The sequence below is a fragment of the Solanum dulcamara genome, chromosome 1 (assembly GCF_947179165.1).
Source record: "Solanum dulcamara chromosome 1, daSolDulc1.2, whole genome shotgun sequence".
NCBI lineage: Eukaryota > Viridiplantae > Streptophyta > Magnoliopsida > Solanales > Solanaceae > Solanum > Solanum dulcamara.
In genome coordinates this window covers 89220533-89238364 of record NC_077237.1, presented here as the reverse complement: position 1 = coordinate 89238364, position 17832 = coordinate 89220533, and the positions used below count along the sequence as shown (strand labels likewise).

Here is a 17832-nt window from a genome sequence, read left to right as displayed (position 1 = left end):
AAAACTTAATGTTCGAAAAAAACGTTTGGTGGATGTTATGATTTCTTCTATTTAGATAACAAATTTGAAAGAAATATTTAAAATAAATTTATTTTAATAAAAATATACTTTTTGATAATTTTAATATTCGAGTATTAGAAGAAAAAAAATAGATCGTGAATTTGATGGGCATTTGTCCATATATAATTAGAAATCTAATATTTTTCACTTTACAAGAAAATTTTAAAATTTGAGTTGTGTTTGGTTATTCTTTTTCATAAATGATAAAAAATAGCATTATATTTGAAATTTTAAATATGGAGTAATTGAGAAAATTTTTAAATTCATATTTCAACTTCAAGTTTAATTTGAAATTTTCATTATTAAAATTAATTTTCAAATAAAGTAAAAATTATTTCAGAAAAAAAGTTAATTTATAATTTTTTATGATCAAACGGGTGATGTAATTCTTTTACTCCGCGCTTTCACTAGTATAATTATATTGTCCGTGTGCTTTAGATTCAAACACATACCAAAGATGAAATATTTAATTAATTTAAAGAGGTGAAACTTGGAGCACTTAATTTTGGACGAAGAACCAAACCGAGAGTTATTTTGAAATTCGTAATCTTAAATATGTTCATATAAATTAAAACAAATATGTTCATATAAATTAAAACAAATGAAGTATTTACTATTTAGATAAAGTGTTAAATACTCTTAATGATGTATGAACTTTTGGAGAAAAATATCGTATAAATTTAATTCAAAAACGTCACATAAAATAAATTAAAACTAGAGTGACTATATTATTATTATAAGAAAGTTGGACTGAGCTAGCTAGCTATAAGTAGTAGGTTAATTTTACTAGGAAAGAGCAAACACATATGGCTTCTAAACCTGGAATTCTCTCAGAATGGCCATGGACACACCTTGGCAACTTTAAGGTGCATATATACTTTTTCTTAATTTATTTTGCAGTACTCATCAAAACTTTTTCTTGATTTCTTTTCCTTCTTCTTCTGGTGTTGGGAATACGTATTCATAGATAATATGCATCATATCACCGAAATCTTATAGTCTTAAGCATATACGTAACCTATAAGATGTTGGAACTAAAGATTTTATGAAATATAGAAAGTGACTATTTTTTTACCCCTTCTCGTTAGCCAGATCTCCTACCTCCATTGTTAGCAAGTGGCGAAAAGATTCTAATCGTGGATCGATTCCTTGTCTATCATGGTGAATTGTGTGAACTGTCTCATCTAAAACAATTTCGATATTAGAGAAGAAACATTTTTAGTTAGTTAATTATATATTAATAGCTAGTACGTCGAGTTAGAATACGACAAACAACGTCATTTCAACATTTAGTTAAAAAAGAATTTTGAAAAAATTCACAATTATATAAAGAGACTAAGAAAAAAGTAAAACAAACCGAAGATGTATATATGTTTGGCCGAGAGAGAGAGAGAGAGAAAATATATGACTTCCTTTTATTGCTTTTTCTTAAAAATTTAGTAGTAAACTTGACAAATTCCAGGAAAAAATACATACTTTTTCTTGAATTTCGATTTTATTTACTTAATTATATTTTCAACACACTCTCTCACGTTTGTACTTGATTCCTTTTTACGAATCAAGCACTTGAAATTAAATTCTTTTTGATAAACGATGGCGGCAAGACTCAAACCCAAGATTTTTATTTGTTCGGCTACCATAGTAAAATATGTAAACTATCTGAAAACTTAAACTGTCAAAAGAGTACGCTATATTTGCTTAATTATATTATGTCAGGAGTCAGTAAATTTAAACTTTTTTTTTTGTTAGCTAGAATTGTGCTAATTATTAACTTGTTCATTTTTGGTATGGGATGAAGTACTTGGTGTTGGCACCATTTGTTGTTCATAGCATATACTCATTCTTGAGGGAGGGAGATATTGGATACATAGCCATACTTCCATTTCTACTCTTCAGATTTATTCACAACCAGATATGGATATCGCTATCGCGCTACAGGACTGCTAAGGGTAATAATCGAATTGTTGATAGGAGCATTGAGTTTGATCAAGTTGACAGAGAAAACAACTGGTAACTTATACTTTCTCTATGTGCTATTTTATTTGACCAAGCACAACATTTATTATACAGTGTAGTGGGAATGACCCTTGTGTCCTGTGGGATGATCTTAAATTATTTTAAAATATAGATATCATTCTTTATTGATACAGTCTAAAAATAAAAGTTTGTCATGACATAAATGGAACAGAGAAAGTAACATTTGGTACTAGAGCACATGTAAAGATCGTCTGGGTTCAAATCACACCGCCAACTAAAAGGGAAAAGGAAAAATAACTTCCACTTGTTTAATCCATAAAAAAAAAATACAAAAAGAACTAGACTCACACGTAAGGAGGCGTGTTGCAAGACATATGATGTATTTAGTTGTGATGGTCACACAACTTAATGCCTAATAATCATTAAAAAAAAATTAGAGGAAATTTTTCAGCTTTTATGGACTCTAACTAAGAGAAGGGATGAATGAAAATTTTGTTTGTTTAATTTGATTTAAGGTTGAATTGTTATGTAGGGATGATCAAATTATATTTAATGGGCTATTATACTATATTGGATACCTGAGGCTGGAACAAGTTCATCACTTGCCTCTATGGAGAACTGATGGATTGATTATTACTGCATTGACCCATATTGGTCCTGTTGAGTTTATCTATTATTGGTTTCATAGAGCTCTGCATCACCATTTTCTGTATTCGCGTTATCATTCTCATCACCACTCCTCTATCGTTACTCAGCCTATCAGTGGTAAGTCTTTAAAATATGTTTACTAAATGGTTCTTTAACTAATATTTAGACATCATCTTTAACTAGTAAATATAACATTTTATAGATGGTTACAAATTCACAAAGGACTTACGAACTAAATTGATGTATTTGACAGCATTTATTCATCCGTTTGCTGAGGTCGCATCATATTATGCCATCTTTGCTGTTCCTGTAATCGCAACAGAATTCACTGGGACTACTTCTATAGCTACAATTACTCTTTATGTCATCTTTACTGATTTCATGAACAACTTGGGCCATTGTAACTTTGAGCTCATTCCTAAGTGGATGTTCTCTATGTTTCCACCTCTCAAGTACTTGATATATACGCCCTCGTGAGTACTCTTCTTGTCCTTAAACATATTTCGAGTAATTTTACATAATCAGGTCATGTATAAGGTAGTTACGAGTAATTTTTATGATATGAGTGTGTTGAATATGAAACAGGTACCATTCACTACATCACACTCAATTCAGAACAAATTATTCCCTTTTCATGCCAATATATGACTATATTTTTGGTACAATGGACAAGTCGAGTGACACATTGTATGAAAAGTCACTTGAGAAAAAAGCTGAAGTGCCTGATGTGGTGCACCTTACACACCTAACAACCTTACAATCCATCTATCATCTCCGACTAGGATTTGCATCTTTGGCCTCGAAGCCTTACACGAACAGCTCTAAGTGGTATTTGTGGTTAATGTGGCCTGTCACGCTATGGTCAATAGTGATTACTTGGATTTATGGTCACACGTTTGTTATCGAGAGGAATTTGTTCAAGGATCTCAAATTACAAACTTGGGCTATTCCAAAGTTTCGCATACAAGTAATAATTTGTATTATATTCATGATTAATTGTTTTGTCTATTTTGGATCCATTATTATTTGTCATGATTCTTGATTTTTTGTTACAGTACTTTAGTCAATGGCAAAGAAAGAGTATTAATAATTTGATCAAGGAAGCCATCACCGAAGCAGATCAGAAAGGCGTAAAGATTTTGAGCCTCGGACTCTTAAATCAGGCGAGTAAACTTAAATCCTCTGTTTGTCCCTCTTTATGTGAGACAGATTCGGAGTTCAAAGGTCAAACTATCTAATTTTCGATGTAAAAATCTTCAATTTTTTTAAAGAACTAATAAGCCGATACTTATACAAATGTAACTTACCTTATAGGAAGAGAAGTTGAATAACAATGGTGAAATTTACATAAGGAAGCATCCTGAGCTGAAAGTTAAAGTGGTAGATGGAAGTAGCCTAGTTGTTGCTGTGGTTCTCAACTCCATTCCTAAAGGAACTTCCCAAGTGGTACTTCAGGCTCGTCGTTTGTCTAAAGTTGCTTACGCTATTGCCCTCGCCTTGTGTCAACGAGGAATTCAGGTATTAAAAATATTCTTACACAGTTAATTAGCGCATAGAATTTAAATTCTTAATACTCTCCTAACTCCTTGATTTGATTTTCCTTTCATCGAATTTTTTGTATACATATATAGGTTGTTACGTTAGACGAAGAGGAGTACAAGAGACTTAAAGCAAGGTTTACCCCTGAGGCTGCAGCTAATTTGGTCTATTCGAAAAGTACTTGTGTTTCAAAGGTACTACAACATATAATCTTGATAATTCAAAAATTAGGAAGTTCTTTATTTATTTTAAGGCAATATGTTGCAGACATGGGTAGTAGATGACGAATTGAGTGAAGATGAACAATTGAAAGCACCAAAAGGAACAATTTTTATTCCTTATTCACCATTCCCACCAAAGAAAGCTCGCGAGGATTGCTTCTACTTCAACACACCCGCCATGATTTGCCCAAAACATCTTCAAAATGTAGACTCTTGTGAGGTGAGAAAAGTTTATTTAATATCCTTACAAAAAATTTCTGTTTAAGTTTATTGACGATTGATTTTGTCTTGTTATTTAAGAATTGGCTGCCAAGAAGAGTGATGAGTGCATCGAGAATAGCTGGAATTTTGCACGCGTTTGAAGGTTGGAACGAGCATGAGTGTGGTGACATGATGTTTGATATTGACAAAGTATGGAAAGCTAGTCTTGATCATGGTTTTTCCCCATTAACCATGTCTTCTGCCATTGAATCCAAGATCTAGAAATATAGCTTTATTTTTATAATATTATATGTTGGATGATTGGTAACTAATAAGTTTGTAGAAATAAATTATCATTTCCTTAAGTATGACGCAGTTATTTTAGGTGTAAGTTTTGGTCTCTTGTACAATGTTTTGTGTTGTAATTTTAAGAATTTGGTGAGACTTTTCTAGTATTTTTAATTAATTTTTTTTCATAGTTCCCGACAAATTTAATCGAAAGAGTTAGCTAAATAATTAACAGTAATTAAAAATATTAACTTTTGGCAAACTTTAAAAAAACCAAAATTACTTAAGAGCACATTTAAGGGACTATTTTGAACCTAAACACAACCATAAGGATCTATTTGTCCTTATTCTCAAAAGATCGACCATAAATCCTCTCCCGTTCACCGGAAAGATATCTGAGTTCTTGCTTTGTCACTTCGCTACAAGGGCAGAGAGTATTGGATGGGTCATGGGTCATGGGTCGGGTCGGATTGTTACGGCCAAGCAAAGAATGTATACGACCACTACCCCGGAATTGGGCGGGTTATTGTTTTGGTTATCTCCGAGAGGTCCCGTATATGACGATTTCTCTGTTTCTGAATAGAGGAGAGAAAATGGGAGATTGAAATCTCCAGCTTTCGACTTAAATGCTTAAAAGGTATTTCTTTTTCTTTTGCATAATTGTTTTAACTATCTCAATAATGTCTTTGATTTATGTTCTCTAGCTGAAAATTGAATTCACTTGGCCTCGAACCTGAAAGACAGTTTGTGTCATCAAATATGCTTAAATTACAAGCCTTTTGTAATGCTTATGAACCGTAGAGTTTGCATATGTTAGCAATCCAGATTCCAGAAGAATGCACAAAAGTTGTTTCCTTTATATGTTATGCTATTTATTTAGTATTTTCTTTTCTAGTTGGGTTTATGGAAAAAGCAGCATTTTGGAATTGAATTCTATTTATCAAATACTACTAAGAGGCAAAGACATCATCTTTTAGTCTTTTAGTAGTCTGCAATGGCGGAATCCAAGGGGATTCAAAATATAAAGAAGAAAAACATACAAAGATGTCAAGGGTATTCGACATCTATATTATATGCGTAAAAGATAATTTTGAAATAGTATAATTTTCTCATGAAGGGGGTTCGAATGAACCCTATTTAGGTACCCTAACTCCGCCCATGGTCATATGTCTCTCACTACCTGTTCCTTTTGCCCAGTGGCTTTGTGTGTTCTCTCTATTTTACTCTGCAAAAGAAAGGATTCGTTCTTTCTTACTCCCCATGATCATCTTTTTTGTGTGAAAGAAACTATTATATATTACTTAAGTTGAAAACATACAGGGACAATGTGCACAGGTGACACATTAGTTATATGTTTATAGAGGGTACAAAAAGTATTGGTAGATGGACCAACTATGTGATTGTTACAAAAAGCGGGAGGAGGGGGAAAACTACTAGAGACTATATTTACAAAAAGCATTTTATGCATGCTTGCAGAGCCACAGTTTACACATTTGCCCCCTCCCAGAAAAAATACATAATTCGAAATAAATAGTCATAAAGAAATGGCGGAACTCATCGGTGGCCCCCTAAAGTTGGCACCAACTCTCACTTAGACACTTCAATTAAGTTTCTTTATTCATTTTAGACACCTCAAGAAAGGTCCTAATGTGTCATTTTGACACTTTGTGCTGACTTGACACATTGCGTGTGCTACACTTATTTTGAGCGTGTGAAGAACATTTTTTTTAATAAATTTTTTATTTTTTATTTTTTTCTTGTTCTTCTTCTCCATTTTCTAGCTACCATTTTTCATCTATGGTGAAATAGATTTGATGATACCAAATATAAAGTGAATTCGAATGCCACGAGATTTCCTCAAGCTTAAATACCTTTTCTTGTTCTGTTGCCTTCTTCCTCCTCGAAATAATTTGAAAAACATCGACAAAGATTTTTAAAATTCTCCAAATCATTTTAAAGACATCTTCATATAATCAATTTTTTTTTAGTAGATTCAGCAACTTATAGATCCACAAATCATTCTTCACGTATTCTGATTCCTTTGCACATACGATAATTGATTTTTTTTTCTTCCACTGTTTTTTAATGACTAATTTTTAGAAGTAAAGAGGAAAAAATTAATAAAATAAAATTTTCAAAATAGTTAAATTCTTTTTAAAGTGTTTTTGAAGATGATATGGGTAGGGTCGGAGTGGTTGAAGATGAAGATTTGGTGGGTTGGGGTGGGTGACGTTGGAGAAGGCGACGAGAGGGGTGAGTAGGGCTGGAGAGACGACTGGGAGGGTGGGGGGTTAATAGAAGTTGTTAATTTTTTTTTAATTATTATTTGGATTAAAAATGTCATATGTATCAAGTTATTGGCCATTTTTTCTACTCAAAAATCATTATTTGAGAATTATTTTTGATATATATATGTCACATGTTTTTGTTTAATTCGTCACTTTGACACGGCATCGGCGAGTGCATTACACACACTTTAGATATTTGGGTGATTGTAAAAAAAATGTCAAAATGACGCATCGAAACCTTACTTGAGGTGTCTAAAATGAACAAAGCCTAGTTAAGGTGTCTAAGTGAAAGTTGGTGCCAACTTTAGGAGGCCACCGATAGATTCTGCCTAAAGAAAGATATAGTTGGAATTCCATTATTTTTGGAATTTTTATTTATTTGGATAAAAATAATGAAGTTCTAGCTAGCCTTTTTCATATTTGGTTCGAAAAAGAAGAAATACAATACAGTTGGAGCAATGAACCATTGCATCTAAATAAGAAAGAGTAAAGAAATTTGGTCTGAGAAAATCGGATTCCTAATACAATGGACTCATGAATCTGCCTCTGTCCTAGAGTGATGAGAAAATTGGGACACCTGTTAAAGTACCTCCAACATCAACAATGAAAATATTGCCGGACACATATTCTGAAGAATCATGGATCAAATACCTGACGAGTGATGTTGAAGCCGGATCTGTCGTTCCAAGATCTCTCAGAGGAACGGTTTTCAAAATAACATTTTTGAACCCTTCCTTTTGTATAAGGTTCTCTGTTATCTAAGATTTGTAAACTCCTGGTGCTATTGAGTTCACTCTGATCTTGTATACTCCCAATTCAAGTGCCATCATCTGCCATTATTTGAATTACAGAAAAGAAAATAAATGTACATTTCGATAATACATCAATAGTAGATGCGCCCTTGCAGGTTTTAAGACAGTAGATAGTACTTACCCTAGTGAGCATGTCAAGAGCCATCTTTGAAGAAGCGTAAGCAAGACCCCCGGGTACTAGTACTCGATTCAGACCAGAAACTGAAGAGATATTAATAACTGATCCTCCGCCCTGTTTTGTGTCGCGCATGCGTCTACCAACATATTTGGAAACCAACCATGCCCCTCTGAGATTCGTCTTAAAGGTATGTTCCCATTCCTCCTCTGACAATTCTAGTGGAGAGCTCACACTACCTATATATGTATATATATATATATATATGTGATGATGATGATGATGATATTGATACGGTAATACTTTTTAGAAATTTAAATTCAGAACTTGTATTTATTTTTTATACAATGTTAAAGTGTGTGACATCTCATTTTAAAAATTTACATTTTTTTTTAGAGATCATACTTTTATTTACTTAATTATCTTCTAAATGTAGGAAAATTACCTCTAAGGCCGGCATTGTTAATCAAGACATCGATACGTCCAAAGGCATCTCAAGCTCTTTGTACAGCGGCCTCAATGGTAGCACCATTGGACGTACTTGTCAATACAACGAGCAGCAGCAATGATGCTGCAACCGGCTTTGGCCAAGTCAAGACACCACTCTCGTCCGATACCCGAGCATGGCCCTGTCACCATCACTACTTTCCCGCTCAGGTCTTTCCACGGCTCCATTTTACTTTGGTATATTTGGAAGGAAGTATAATGTGATAATGTGGGAAGTTAAATAGCAGATTGAAAGCCAGTTATTGTTTTATGAAAGAGCTGTTTAATGTACCATGTGTGACCAGAACTGAGTTGGCCAACCTATAGCATTTGTGAACATGGCCAAACGGCCAACTCTAATAATGACATCAGTAAACAATATTAGACAAGCATAAGATTATTGTGACCCATTCAATTTTTATCATAGTCAAATAGTAGTGATCATTTGCGTTGTTGAAGTGTTTCTTCTTTACCTGTTGAATAATCATCTCAGTTTTTGAACAAAAAGTGCTCCAATATATTAATTGCTTCCATTATAAATTATACTTAATACTTCTTCTGTCTATTACTATCAGTTAGTTCGGTTTGATCGTGAAGTTTATCAGTTCGACAAGACACGTTAAATCGTTATAGAATTATTAAGATATTGATTTATCAGTTATGGATGACACAATTTTTTTTATTTAAAATTACTTAAAAACAAGATAACAAACCAAATGAATCATGCACATAAATTGATAGATTGCATCTTGTTCAAAAACAAACACTGACACATTGTAGAATAAGATTCTTGAATAGAATTAAATCTCCTAGCAATGTTTGAGAGTTCATCCCGTTCCTCTGCCTTTGTACTCTTTTGGATATCAATAAAATTACATCCGGATCAAGTCTTGAGATGGAATTTGGATTTTTTTTAAAAGAGAGAGTTTGAGACAATTCGAAATAAAAGTATGAAATTGAACTCTAAGTATCTTATATACAAAATGGTATAAATATAATTATTTAATTTACTATCAGATTATCAGTTAACTTGTTAAGAAAAAACTTAAAATCGTTAAAAATCGATAACCTGATAAATAAAAAATCAAAATCGTTATCGAAACCGCTAAATCAATAACTCATTATTAATAAAACAATAATTTTTTTTCAGTTCACATTATCGGTTTCGGTTCGATTTTGAATAACATAAAGAAAAAAGAAATTATAAAACGAATTTATTTTTGTAAATGGGTCGGGTCGGGTTAGGAGTGTAAACGACGTCATTTTGTTTCAGAGTCGAGTCAGAGAGTGTGTTTTCAGTTAGGATGAATCTTCTAAGCAATGGAAACGGGTGAGAGTAGATTAATTTTTCCCATGGATTCAAATCAATTTTTCGAAGAAATAAAAATCGTTCTTTTTTGGCTTTTCATCTCGAAGCTTCTGTTCCGTTCAGTAAGAATTGAGCCAATTGTTGAGCTAATTGATAGGCTCGACTTAGTTCTGGAAGAAAATGGAGGATGATAGAGGGGTTAGCAATGGCGTCAAAGAAAATTAAGAAGAAAAACCATGGTAATTTCAATCGAGAATGAGAAAAAAATACTATTTTTTTGTTATTTATGTAAGTCAGAGTAGATAGAGTTACCCGGAGTTAGGCTGGAAAACTATGACCATGATTTTCTACTTTAGGCGTGTTTTTGATCAATTTTTCTTTCTTTTAACAAAATAGAGTATGAAGGAGTGGACTATATGATGTGTTATCTATGTAAAAGACTAGCTAAAGTCAAATAAAAAGCTAAGGTACAATTTTGAAGCTCCCCAAAAGTCGCAGTGACAGTCACAGTACGGCAGAAGACTGATGAAAGGTAAAGTTTTTATTTTACTCTTTATTAAGCATTAGGTGAGACTTTTGTTACCATAAATCTGAAATTTCCTGTTAGGTTTTCGCATTCTTTACCAATGTCTTATGCTTCTTTCGGTTCGTCTTCATCTACAAAAGATTGTAAATATGATGTTTTTTTGAGTTTTAGAGGTGAAGATACACGGAGAACCTTTGTCAGTCATCTCTATGATGCCCTGCACAGAAAAGGAATTCGTGTTTTCAAGGATGATGAACGACTGGAAACTGGAAAATCAATTTCTGATGAACTTTTAAAAGCCATAGAAGAGTCCAGATGTGCGATTGTGATATTCTCCAAAAGGTATGCATCCTCAATATGGTGTTTAGAGGAGCTTGCACACATCATAAAATGCCGAAATGAATTGGACCACAATGTGATTCCAATTTTTTATGATGTGAGTCCATCAGATGTACGCCATCAAAATCCACCATTCGACGAGTCATTTTCACAATACGAGGAAGAATTCAAAGATGATATGGAAAAGATTCAAAGATGGAAGGATGCATTTGTGAACGCTGGAAAAATAGCAGGGCATGATCTGAAAAGTTATAAGTAAGCTTTCTTTTTTTCTTTCTCTTTTACAAGAGAAAAAAAAAGGAAAATTGTTAGCTTTATCTCCAAACTATAATCTTCTGTAAGAAGACACAATGATCTAGAAAGCAAAAATATATGGTAGCAGTTTACTTATAATTATAATTAAATAAATAATACATTAATGGGCAGTTTATATTAGTAGTCGTAGTATTGCTCCTGTAGTTTCTTGTTCTTCAATTTCTGCTACTATCTGTTGTTTCTTGTACCTCGATTATCGTATTGTTTTGTTGTAGTGTCCGTTCAGTTATTATCTGCTATTTTTGTTATTATATGTTGTTTCTTGTACTTCCCTTACTTCTTTTTCGGGACTGTTTTTCCTTGAGCCGAGGGTCTATCGGAAACAGTCTCTTTACCTTTGAGGTACGGATAAGGTCTGCATACACTAACTACACTTTGTGGGACTACACTGGATATACGTCAGCATATTAATGGACAGGCCTTGAGCATGTGCCTTTTCAATGATGTAATGGGAGGAAAATGATCAAATGACAGAGAGTATTGTGGTGTTTGGCTACCAACTTAAAATGCTAAATTTAAGCCATAAAGTTCTTAAAGTCACCCAAAAATGAAAAGTTGGAAATCCTAACTTTTTTTGGAGGGCTTAAAGCCATTTTCGTTGACCATGGAAATTACTTTTATATTCCTTATATTTTATTTTAATTCCCAAAGTACCCTCTCAGCTAAAGCCCTAAAATTCACATTTGTTCCCCATTTCTTCAGCAACAACGCAACGTCCACGATCTCTGTTCATCATCTTCTACAGCAGCGCAGCCTCCAAACCCAGTGGTCCAGCTGGTTGGTTCTACAACATTGCCACTAATAAAAAGGCTTCATCTGATTACTCTGCTTGGGCTGCTAAACAGACTTTCAATCTTGGTGACTAGCCAAGAAATTCGAGCATAGCCAAGAAAGGAAGAAGAATGAGGCGACAGAGAAAAATAGAATTTTCTGTAAAAAGATGGTTGCCCATCTCTGCTTTGCCAGTGATTTCTCCATTAATGGAACAAAAAACCAACCCTTTGAAATATACAAGAAAAACAAACATTATACCTTCATCCAAACACACGTTAATACTCTTCTTGCTCTTGCTTTTTCTCTTTTTCTTTCTCCTTTCTTTGTGCTGCTGATGTTGTAAAGGGGCTATGATGATTGATTGCTTCCTTTCCGGGCTATGGTCAATCACGACATTGAGAAAAATTCGACTCGTATCTTGGCAGGGCGAACCGGTTAAGGCTTTGAATAGCAAACTGGTGTCTGCAGCCGTGGCGGCGTCGCTTTTCCCTTTTGCTTTGTTAAGAAATACAACAAATCTGAGCCCTTAATCACCGTTAACATAGGATATATCTGTTGGAGAAGAAGAATGGTTTAATTAATATTCTCATAATTAATACACAACTCTTCATTCCAAAATAAGTGTCTCTTTTAGCTCATGCACCCCCCTTAAGTAACATGTATTTATAAAAAATTGACTTAAATAAACATTTTATAGTGGAAGTGATTTTATAATATAAATTACTTTTGATTTAAATCAACTTTAGAGTTTAAAAATCTTTTAAATCAACTTATTATAGTGTTAACAACTTTAAGGGTATTTCAGTCATTTTGACAGAAATAAGTGCTTAACAACACTTATTTGCCAAACACATCAACAACTTATTTTTAGCATAAGCACTTTTATCCAAACACTCAACTGATTATTTATAAAAATAACTTTCAGCACTTAAAAGTTCTAAAAACACTTCATACATAAAAGTCATTTTTTTAAGCCCATCCAAACGGGCACTAAACTATCTTGTATCTCAAATAATTGGAAAATATTTTTTAATTCATCTATATAAGTCTTATAAACATTTGTATTTAGACTTTCTAAATCTAAAATATTGTAATTCATAAAAAAAAGGTTGGTCTAAACTACCTTATGACAGCATTATATGTTATCTGTTTTAAGAATAGTCTATGACCCTTGTTAAAAAAAATATACACTGAGATTCTTTTACTTGTACTCTGTAGGGATGAGGCTGATTGCATCAAGAAACTAATTGATGACATTTTTTCTAAGTCCCTTCAATGTATTTCTCACTTCCCGGAAAACTTGGTGGGTATGAAATCTCAAATTGAGGAAGTAATCTCATTATTAGATATGGAATCAAATGATGTTTGTTTTATCGGGATTTGGGGTATGGGCGGCGTCGGCAAGACAGAAATTGCAAATTTTCTACATCAGAGACTCCGTCATCAATTTGAAGCTGACTGTTTTCTTGGCGATGTTGGAGCATTGTATCAGAAAAATGGAATAACATGGCTAGAACAAGTAGTCATCTCCAAGCTCTTAGGAGAAAAGATGACTCTAACTAGTAAACATGAAGGGATGGATATTATAAAGAGTATGCTTCATCGGAAGAAAGTTTTGTTCATTCTCGATAATGTAAACCATCAAGAACAATTGCAATGTTTAGTTGGTCGAGCAGAGCGGTTTGGTAGGGGTAGCAGAATTATTTTAACAGCAAGAGACAAGCACCTGTGAATTAGTCATATTGGGGATAACGTGTATGAAGTGCAACTGTTACCTGAAAATGAAGCTCTTGAATTGTTCAGTAGGCATGCTTTTAGAGAAAAATCACCAAAAAAAGATTTTATGGAACTTTCAAGACAAGTGGTGGAGTATGCCGGTGGACTCCCTTTAGCTCTTAAAATTTTGGGTTCTTCTTTTTATAAACGAGACAAAGAGCAATGGAGGGACAGAATTGATCGACTGAAGAAAATCCCTCACAATGATATTCTGGGAAAACTTCGGATTAGTTTTGATGGACTGGACAAAGAGGAAAAGAGAATGTTTCTAGATATTGCCTGCTTGTACAATCATGAATCAAGAGATTATGTGGAACGAGTATTTAAGAGTTGTGGCATCCACTTGATTGGAATAGATTATCTTGTCGAAAAATCTCTGCTATCCATCAACAGATATCCTAGAATTCTGATGCATAATATGATTAGAGAAATGGGTGAAAATGTCACAAGGGAAGAGTACTCTAACAGCAGAATATGGCTTCCCGAGGAGGTTCGTCACCTTTTTGCAGGAAAGATGGTAAGGAATATTTTTACATAATCAATTGTTTCATAAGCTGTTAGAGTATTGTTTGTTCCTTCTAGGTTTTTCTGCTCTTTCTATTCCTTAACAACAAATACGGATATGTTTCATTCTTATTAGAAAAAAGAAAAAGTTGAAAGCATGCGAACTTCAGAGTACCAATATTTTAAAGATGAGGTGTTCAAGAAGATGCAAAGCTTGCAGGTACTCAAAATTGATAAGAAATATGGTCTTGTCAATCATAGCACTATCACTTATCTTCCCTCTAGCTTGCGGTGGATTGATTGGGAGAACTATCCGTCAAGTTCATTGCCAGAGAATTTTGAACCATTAGATCTCGTTGGGCTTTCTTTAGTAGCTAGTAGTCTTGTCAAACGTTGGCCAATATCAAAGGTATGATTGTACTATCTCCCTCTCTCCAACTCATCAAAATCTATTTTTTCCAATTCCTAGTTTAAACTGCATAAATTATTCACCTTACAACTGAAATGCTACAAAAAAATAAATCTTAGTCCATATACATAATTAACATCAAAATCTAGGAATATTTTCTATAACCTATCAAACTGTTAATCACTCACCAGGAAACTTAAAATGGTCCAGTAGACTAATCTTATAAAAAAGAGTTAATATAACCTTAAAATCAAGTCTCTAGTTTCCTTTTGGTGTACTTTTCAGGTCCCTATGTGTATAGAGGATTGGACCTCTTTTCTTGAGAACCATATTTGACGAGTATTTTGAAAAAGCAAAACAATTCCTAATAAGTATTATATAATCTTAAATGTATTTTCCATAAGTTCTGGAACAATTTTCTCTTTCAGTCCCTCTTTATTTTGCTCCCCATGAAATACAATTGCATATTTCTATTAGGAGTACTACTTAGGTTAACTGATATTTCAGAGAAACATTATGTTTTATTTTCCATTCTTGTACGAAAACAGAAATTGAGCAACTTGAAGTATTTGGATCTAAGCGACAGCCTTGGGTTAACAAAAACCCCTAATTTCGGTGATATCCCAAACTTGGAGACACTAATTTTAAAGTGGTGTGTGAATTTGGAAGAAGTCCATCCATCTCTTGGACATTGCAGAATGCTGACTATTCTACATTTGAAGGGTTGTGGCAAACTCAAGAAGCTTCCAAAATTTGTTTCCATGGAATCTCTTGAGACTCTCAATCTTGGGGAATGCACAAGTTTAGAAAAGTTTCCAAAAATCTGTGGAGATATGCGGCGCTTATCGAAACTCTATGTAGGATCCCCTTGGATAAGAAGCTTGCCCCTGTCTCTCTGTGGCTTGAGCTATTTAAGTTTGAAAGATTGTGAAGATCTTGAAAGTATTCCAAACACTATTCAAAATCTTGAATCTCTCTGGATTTCAGGTTGTAATACAATTGCAACACTGCCGTACAGCCTCTTCGAATCAGAGCAATTAGAGAAACTTGTAATAGCACATTGTTCTAGATTGGTAGAGCTCCCCATATCTCTTGGAGCTCATAAGAAACTTCTTCGATTAGACTTGCGTGGATGTGAGAACCTAAAGAAGCTACCGAACTCCATTCAGATGGAATCCCTTGTAGATCTTCGTATACTTAATTGCCCAAAATTAGATACATTTTCAGAAATTAATGGAGATATGTTTAGCTTATCAGAATTGGCCATACAATCTACTGGGATTACAGAACTGCCTTCGTCAATCGGGAATCTAATTGCCCTCAAATCGCTCTCTCTGGTAGGTTGTGAACATCTTGCAAGTCTACCAAAAAGCCTCTGTAATTTGAATAATCTCCGATGGCTTTGTCTCCGGGGCTGCAACAAACTAGAGAAGCTTCCAGAAAACATTGGTTATCTGCATGAGTTAGAGGAACTTGATGCAAGAGAAACTGCAATCTCCCAACTGCCTCTCTCCACCACAAAGCTTGGAAAACTGAACAAGTTCAAATTCTCACATAAACATTCCTTAAGTTTCGTCTTGCATCAAGTGTCAGGTTTATCCTCCTTGACACGGCTTCATCTAAGTAATTGCAACATATTGGGTGGACTTCCCGAGGATCTTGGATCTTTGCACTCTTTGGAATACTTGATTGTTAGGGGAAACAATATTTCTTGTTTACCTAAAAGCATCAAGAATCTCTTATGCCTCAAATATCTGAACGTGCAATTATGTAAGAGTCTTAATGAACTGCCAAGAGAGCTACCCCCTAATTTAGAGTTGCTATATGCAGATTATCATTTAGCCTTGAAGAGCATAAGAGACCTACTAATTAAGTGTTTGAAATTGGACCTGATCTTGACATCATGGTGTGGTCATGAAAAATCTCGATGCGGAACTATCTCAACTAACCAAGTTAATGTGTTGAAGTTCCTACAGCATTTTCTCAGGACATGTATCCAGGTTTTTACCTCACCTTCACGTATATGAATGTTATCCTTGTCAATTGATCTATATTAATAATGATTTCTGTTGCAGTGCGACTTCCACCAAAGGATATATTTTTGCATTTCTTTTCCTGAAGGCAGAATTCCGGAGTCATTTGGTTATCAATATATAAATCAAAGTAGGATCTCAATTAACCTGAACCCATCATGGTATACCGATAAATTCATGGGGTTTTCGGTATGTTGCTATTCTAATGGATGGAAAGCTGGTGTAGAAGCTACATTGATCTGCATATCTGACCCTGAAAGAAAACATTCCTTGAAGTGTGACATTGACCATCGTCGGCTCAATAATCTTGCTCCTTCTGTCATCTTTTTTTACATACCATTTAAAACATGGTGGCTTGCATGTGACAATAAAGAAGGGAAGAGCCCACTTGATTATTGCCTATTTGAGGTATGTACAATGTCAAGGAGGAAAGCATATTGGGCAGTTCGCCTGGAGTATGAGAATAAAGTTAGGAGATGGAGAAGGAAGCACCAAGCAACGCAAAGTTCCAAGCTCTTTGAAGTTCTGCAAAAAGATAGTGCAATGATGACTGAAATTGGCTGCTCTGTGGAATTTGAACAACTTGAACCGTCATCCATTTCTAGTCACTTGCAAGCGTCTATTGACCGTAACTTCACCACAGAAAGAGGACTTCATTTTGGGTTTGAAAATAAAGCTCTAGAGCTGAATCAAGCAACAAAGGCAGTTCAAAGCGAACATGAATCTCAGAATGTTGAGTTGATTAGGAAAATGACTGGGACTTCAAGAAAGCGAAAGAGAGAGGAGAAACAAAAAGAGAAAAACAACCTCAAATCATTCAAAACTTTTCTGATCAACAACAGGGACAAATGAAACTAGATGCTCTCATTGTGCCAACTAGCATGGTTTTGATTGGATCATGAGGAACCTCTTTTTTAGCAAAAAGGATCACCCAAAGAAGATAGTCACGGTTGGGCTTGTAAATATCTTGAGAATTTTCGTAATCTTATGTATTTTTATCCTTAATTTCATTTTTCTTGGATGTGAAAGCGTCTATCCAATTTGTTTTTTAAGAGCAAAGAAGATATTATGGAGCAATTACTCAACATCCAAGCCAGGTGCTTGAAGCTATGCAAGTATATTTCTCCTCTCATTTTTCATTTTCTTTCTTGATGCTTTAGGCCTCTGCTTCTATGTCTCCTTTCTTTCTCAGGTTAGTCTCTTTCTTTCTCA

At 34.1% G+C, this 17832-nt stretch overlaps 1 protein-coding gene, 1 long non-coding RNA gene and 2 pseudogenes across 2 annotated transcripts; 3 read left to right on the top strand and 1 right to left on the bottom strand.

Moving 5' to 3' along the window:
- The first annotated feature begins 857 nt into the window (after positions 1-857).
- Positions 858-4943, top strand: LOC129891088 (very-long-chain aldehyde decarbonylase CER1-like). Its single transcript, XM_055966346.1, has 10 exons — positions 858-926; positions 1859-2070; positions 2570-2802; positions 2939-3158; positions 3271-3652; positions 3741-3848; positions 4000-4203; positions 4317-4418; positions 4492-4665; positions 4746-4943. Exons 1-10 carry the CDS (start codon positions 867-869, stop codon positions 4926-4928), a joined length of 1878 nt encoding a protein of 625 aa, XP_055822321.1. The 5' UTR covers positions 858-866; the 3' UTR covers positions 4929-4943.
- Positions 4944-5267: 324 nt separating this feature from the next.
- Positions 5268-9144, top strand: LOC129884496 (uncharacterized). Its single transcript, XR_008765955.1, has 3 exons — positions 5268-5571; positions 8130-8339; positions 8586-9144. It is a non-coding gene; the product is annotated as an uncharacterized LOC129884496 (long non-coding RNA).
- LOC129884488 (uncharacterized) lies at positions 7330-8824 on the bottom strand (annotated as a pseudogene).
- An 800-nt stretch (positions 9145-9944) lies between the features above and the next one.
- On the top strand, positions 9945-17830 carry LOC129884476 (disease resistance protein Roq1-like; annotated as a pseudogene).
- Positions 17831-17832: the final 2 nt, after the last annotated feature.

Bases quoted from the DNA above. Each gene is read 5' to 3' on its own strand.
- LOC129891088 (XM_055966346.1), top strand. From the start codon at position 867: ATGGCTTCTAAACCTGGAATTCTCTCAGAATGGCCATGGACACACCTT. The intron at 2,803-2,938 runs GTAAGTCTTTAA...TGTATTTGACAG, and splicing joins CGTTACTCAGCCTATCAGTG to CATTTATTCATCCGTTTGCT. The intron at 4,666-4,745 runs GTGAGAAAAGTT...TTGTTATTTAAG, and splicing joins AAAATGTAGACTCTTGTGAG to AATTGGCTGCCAAGAAGAGT.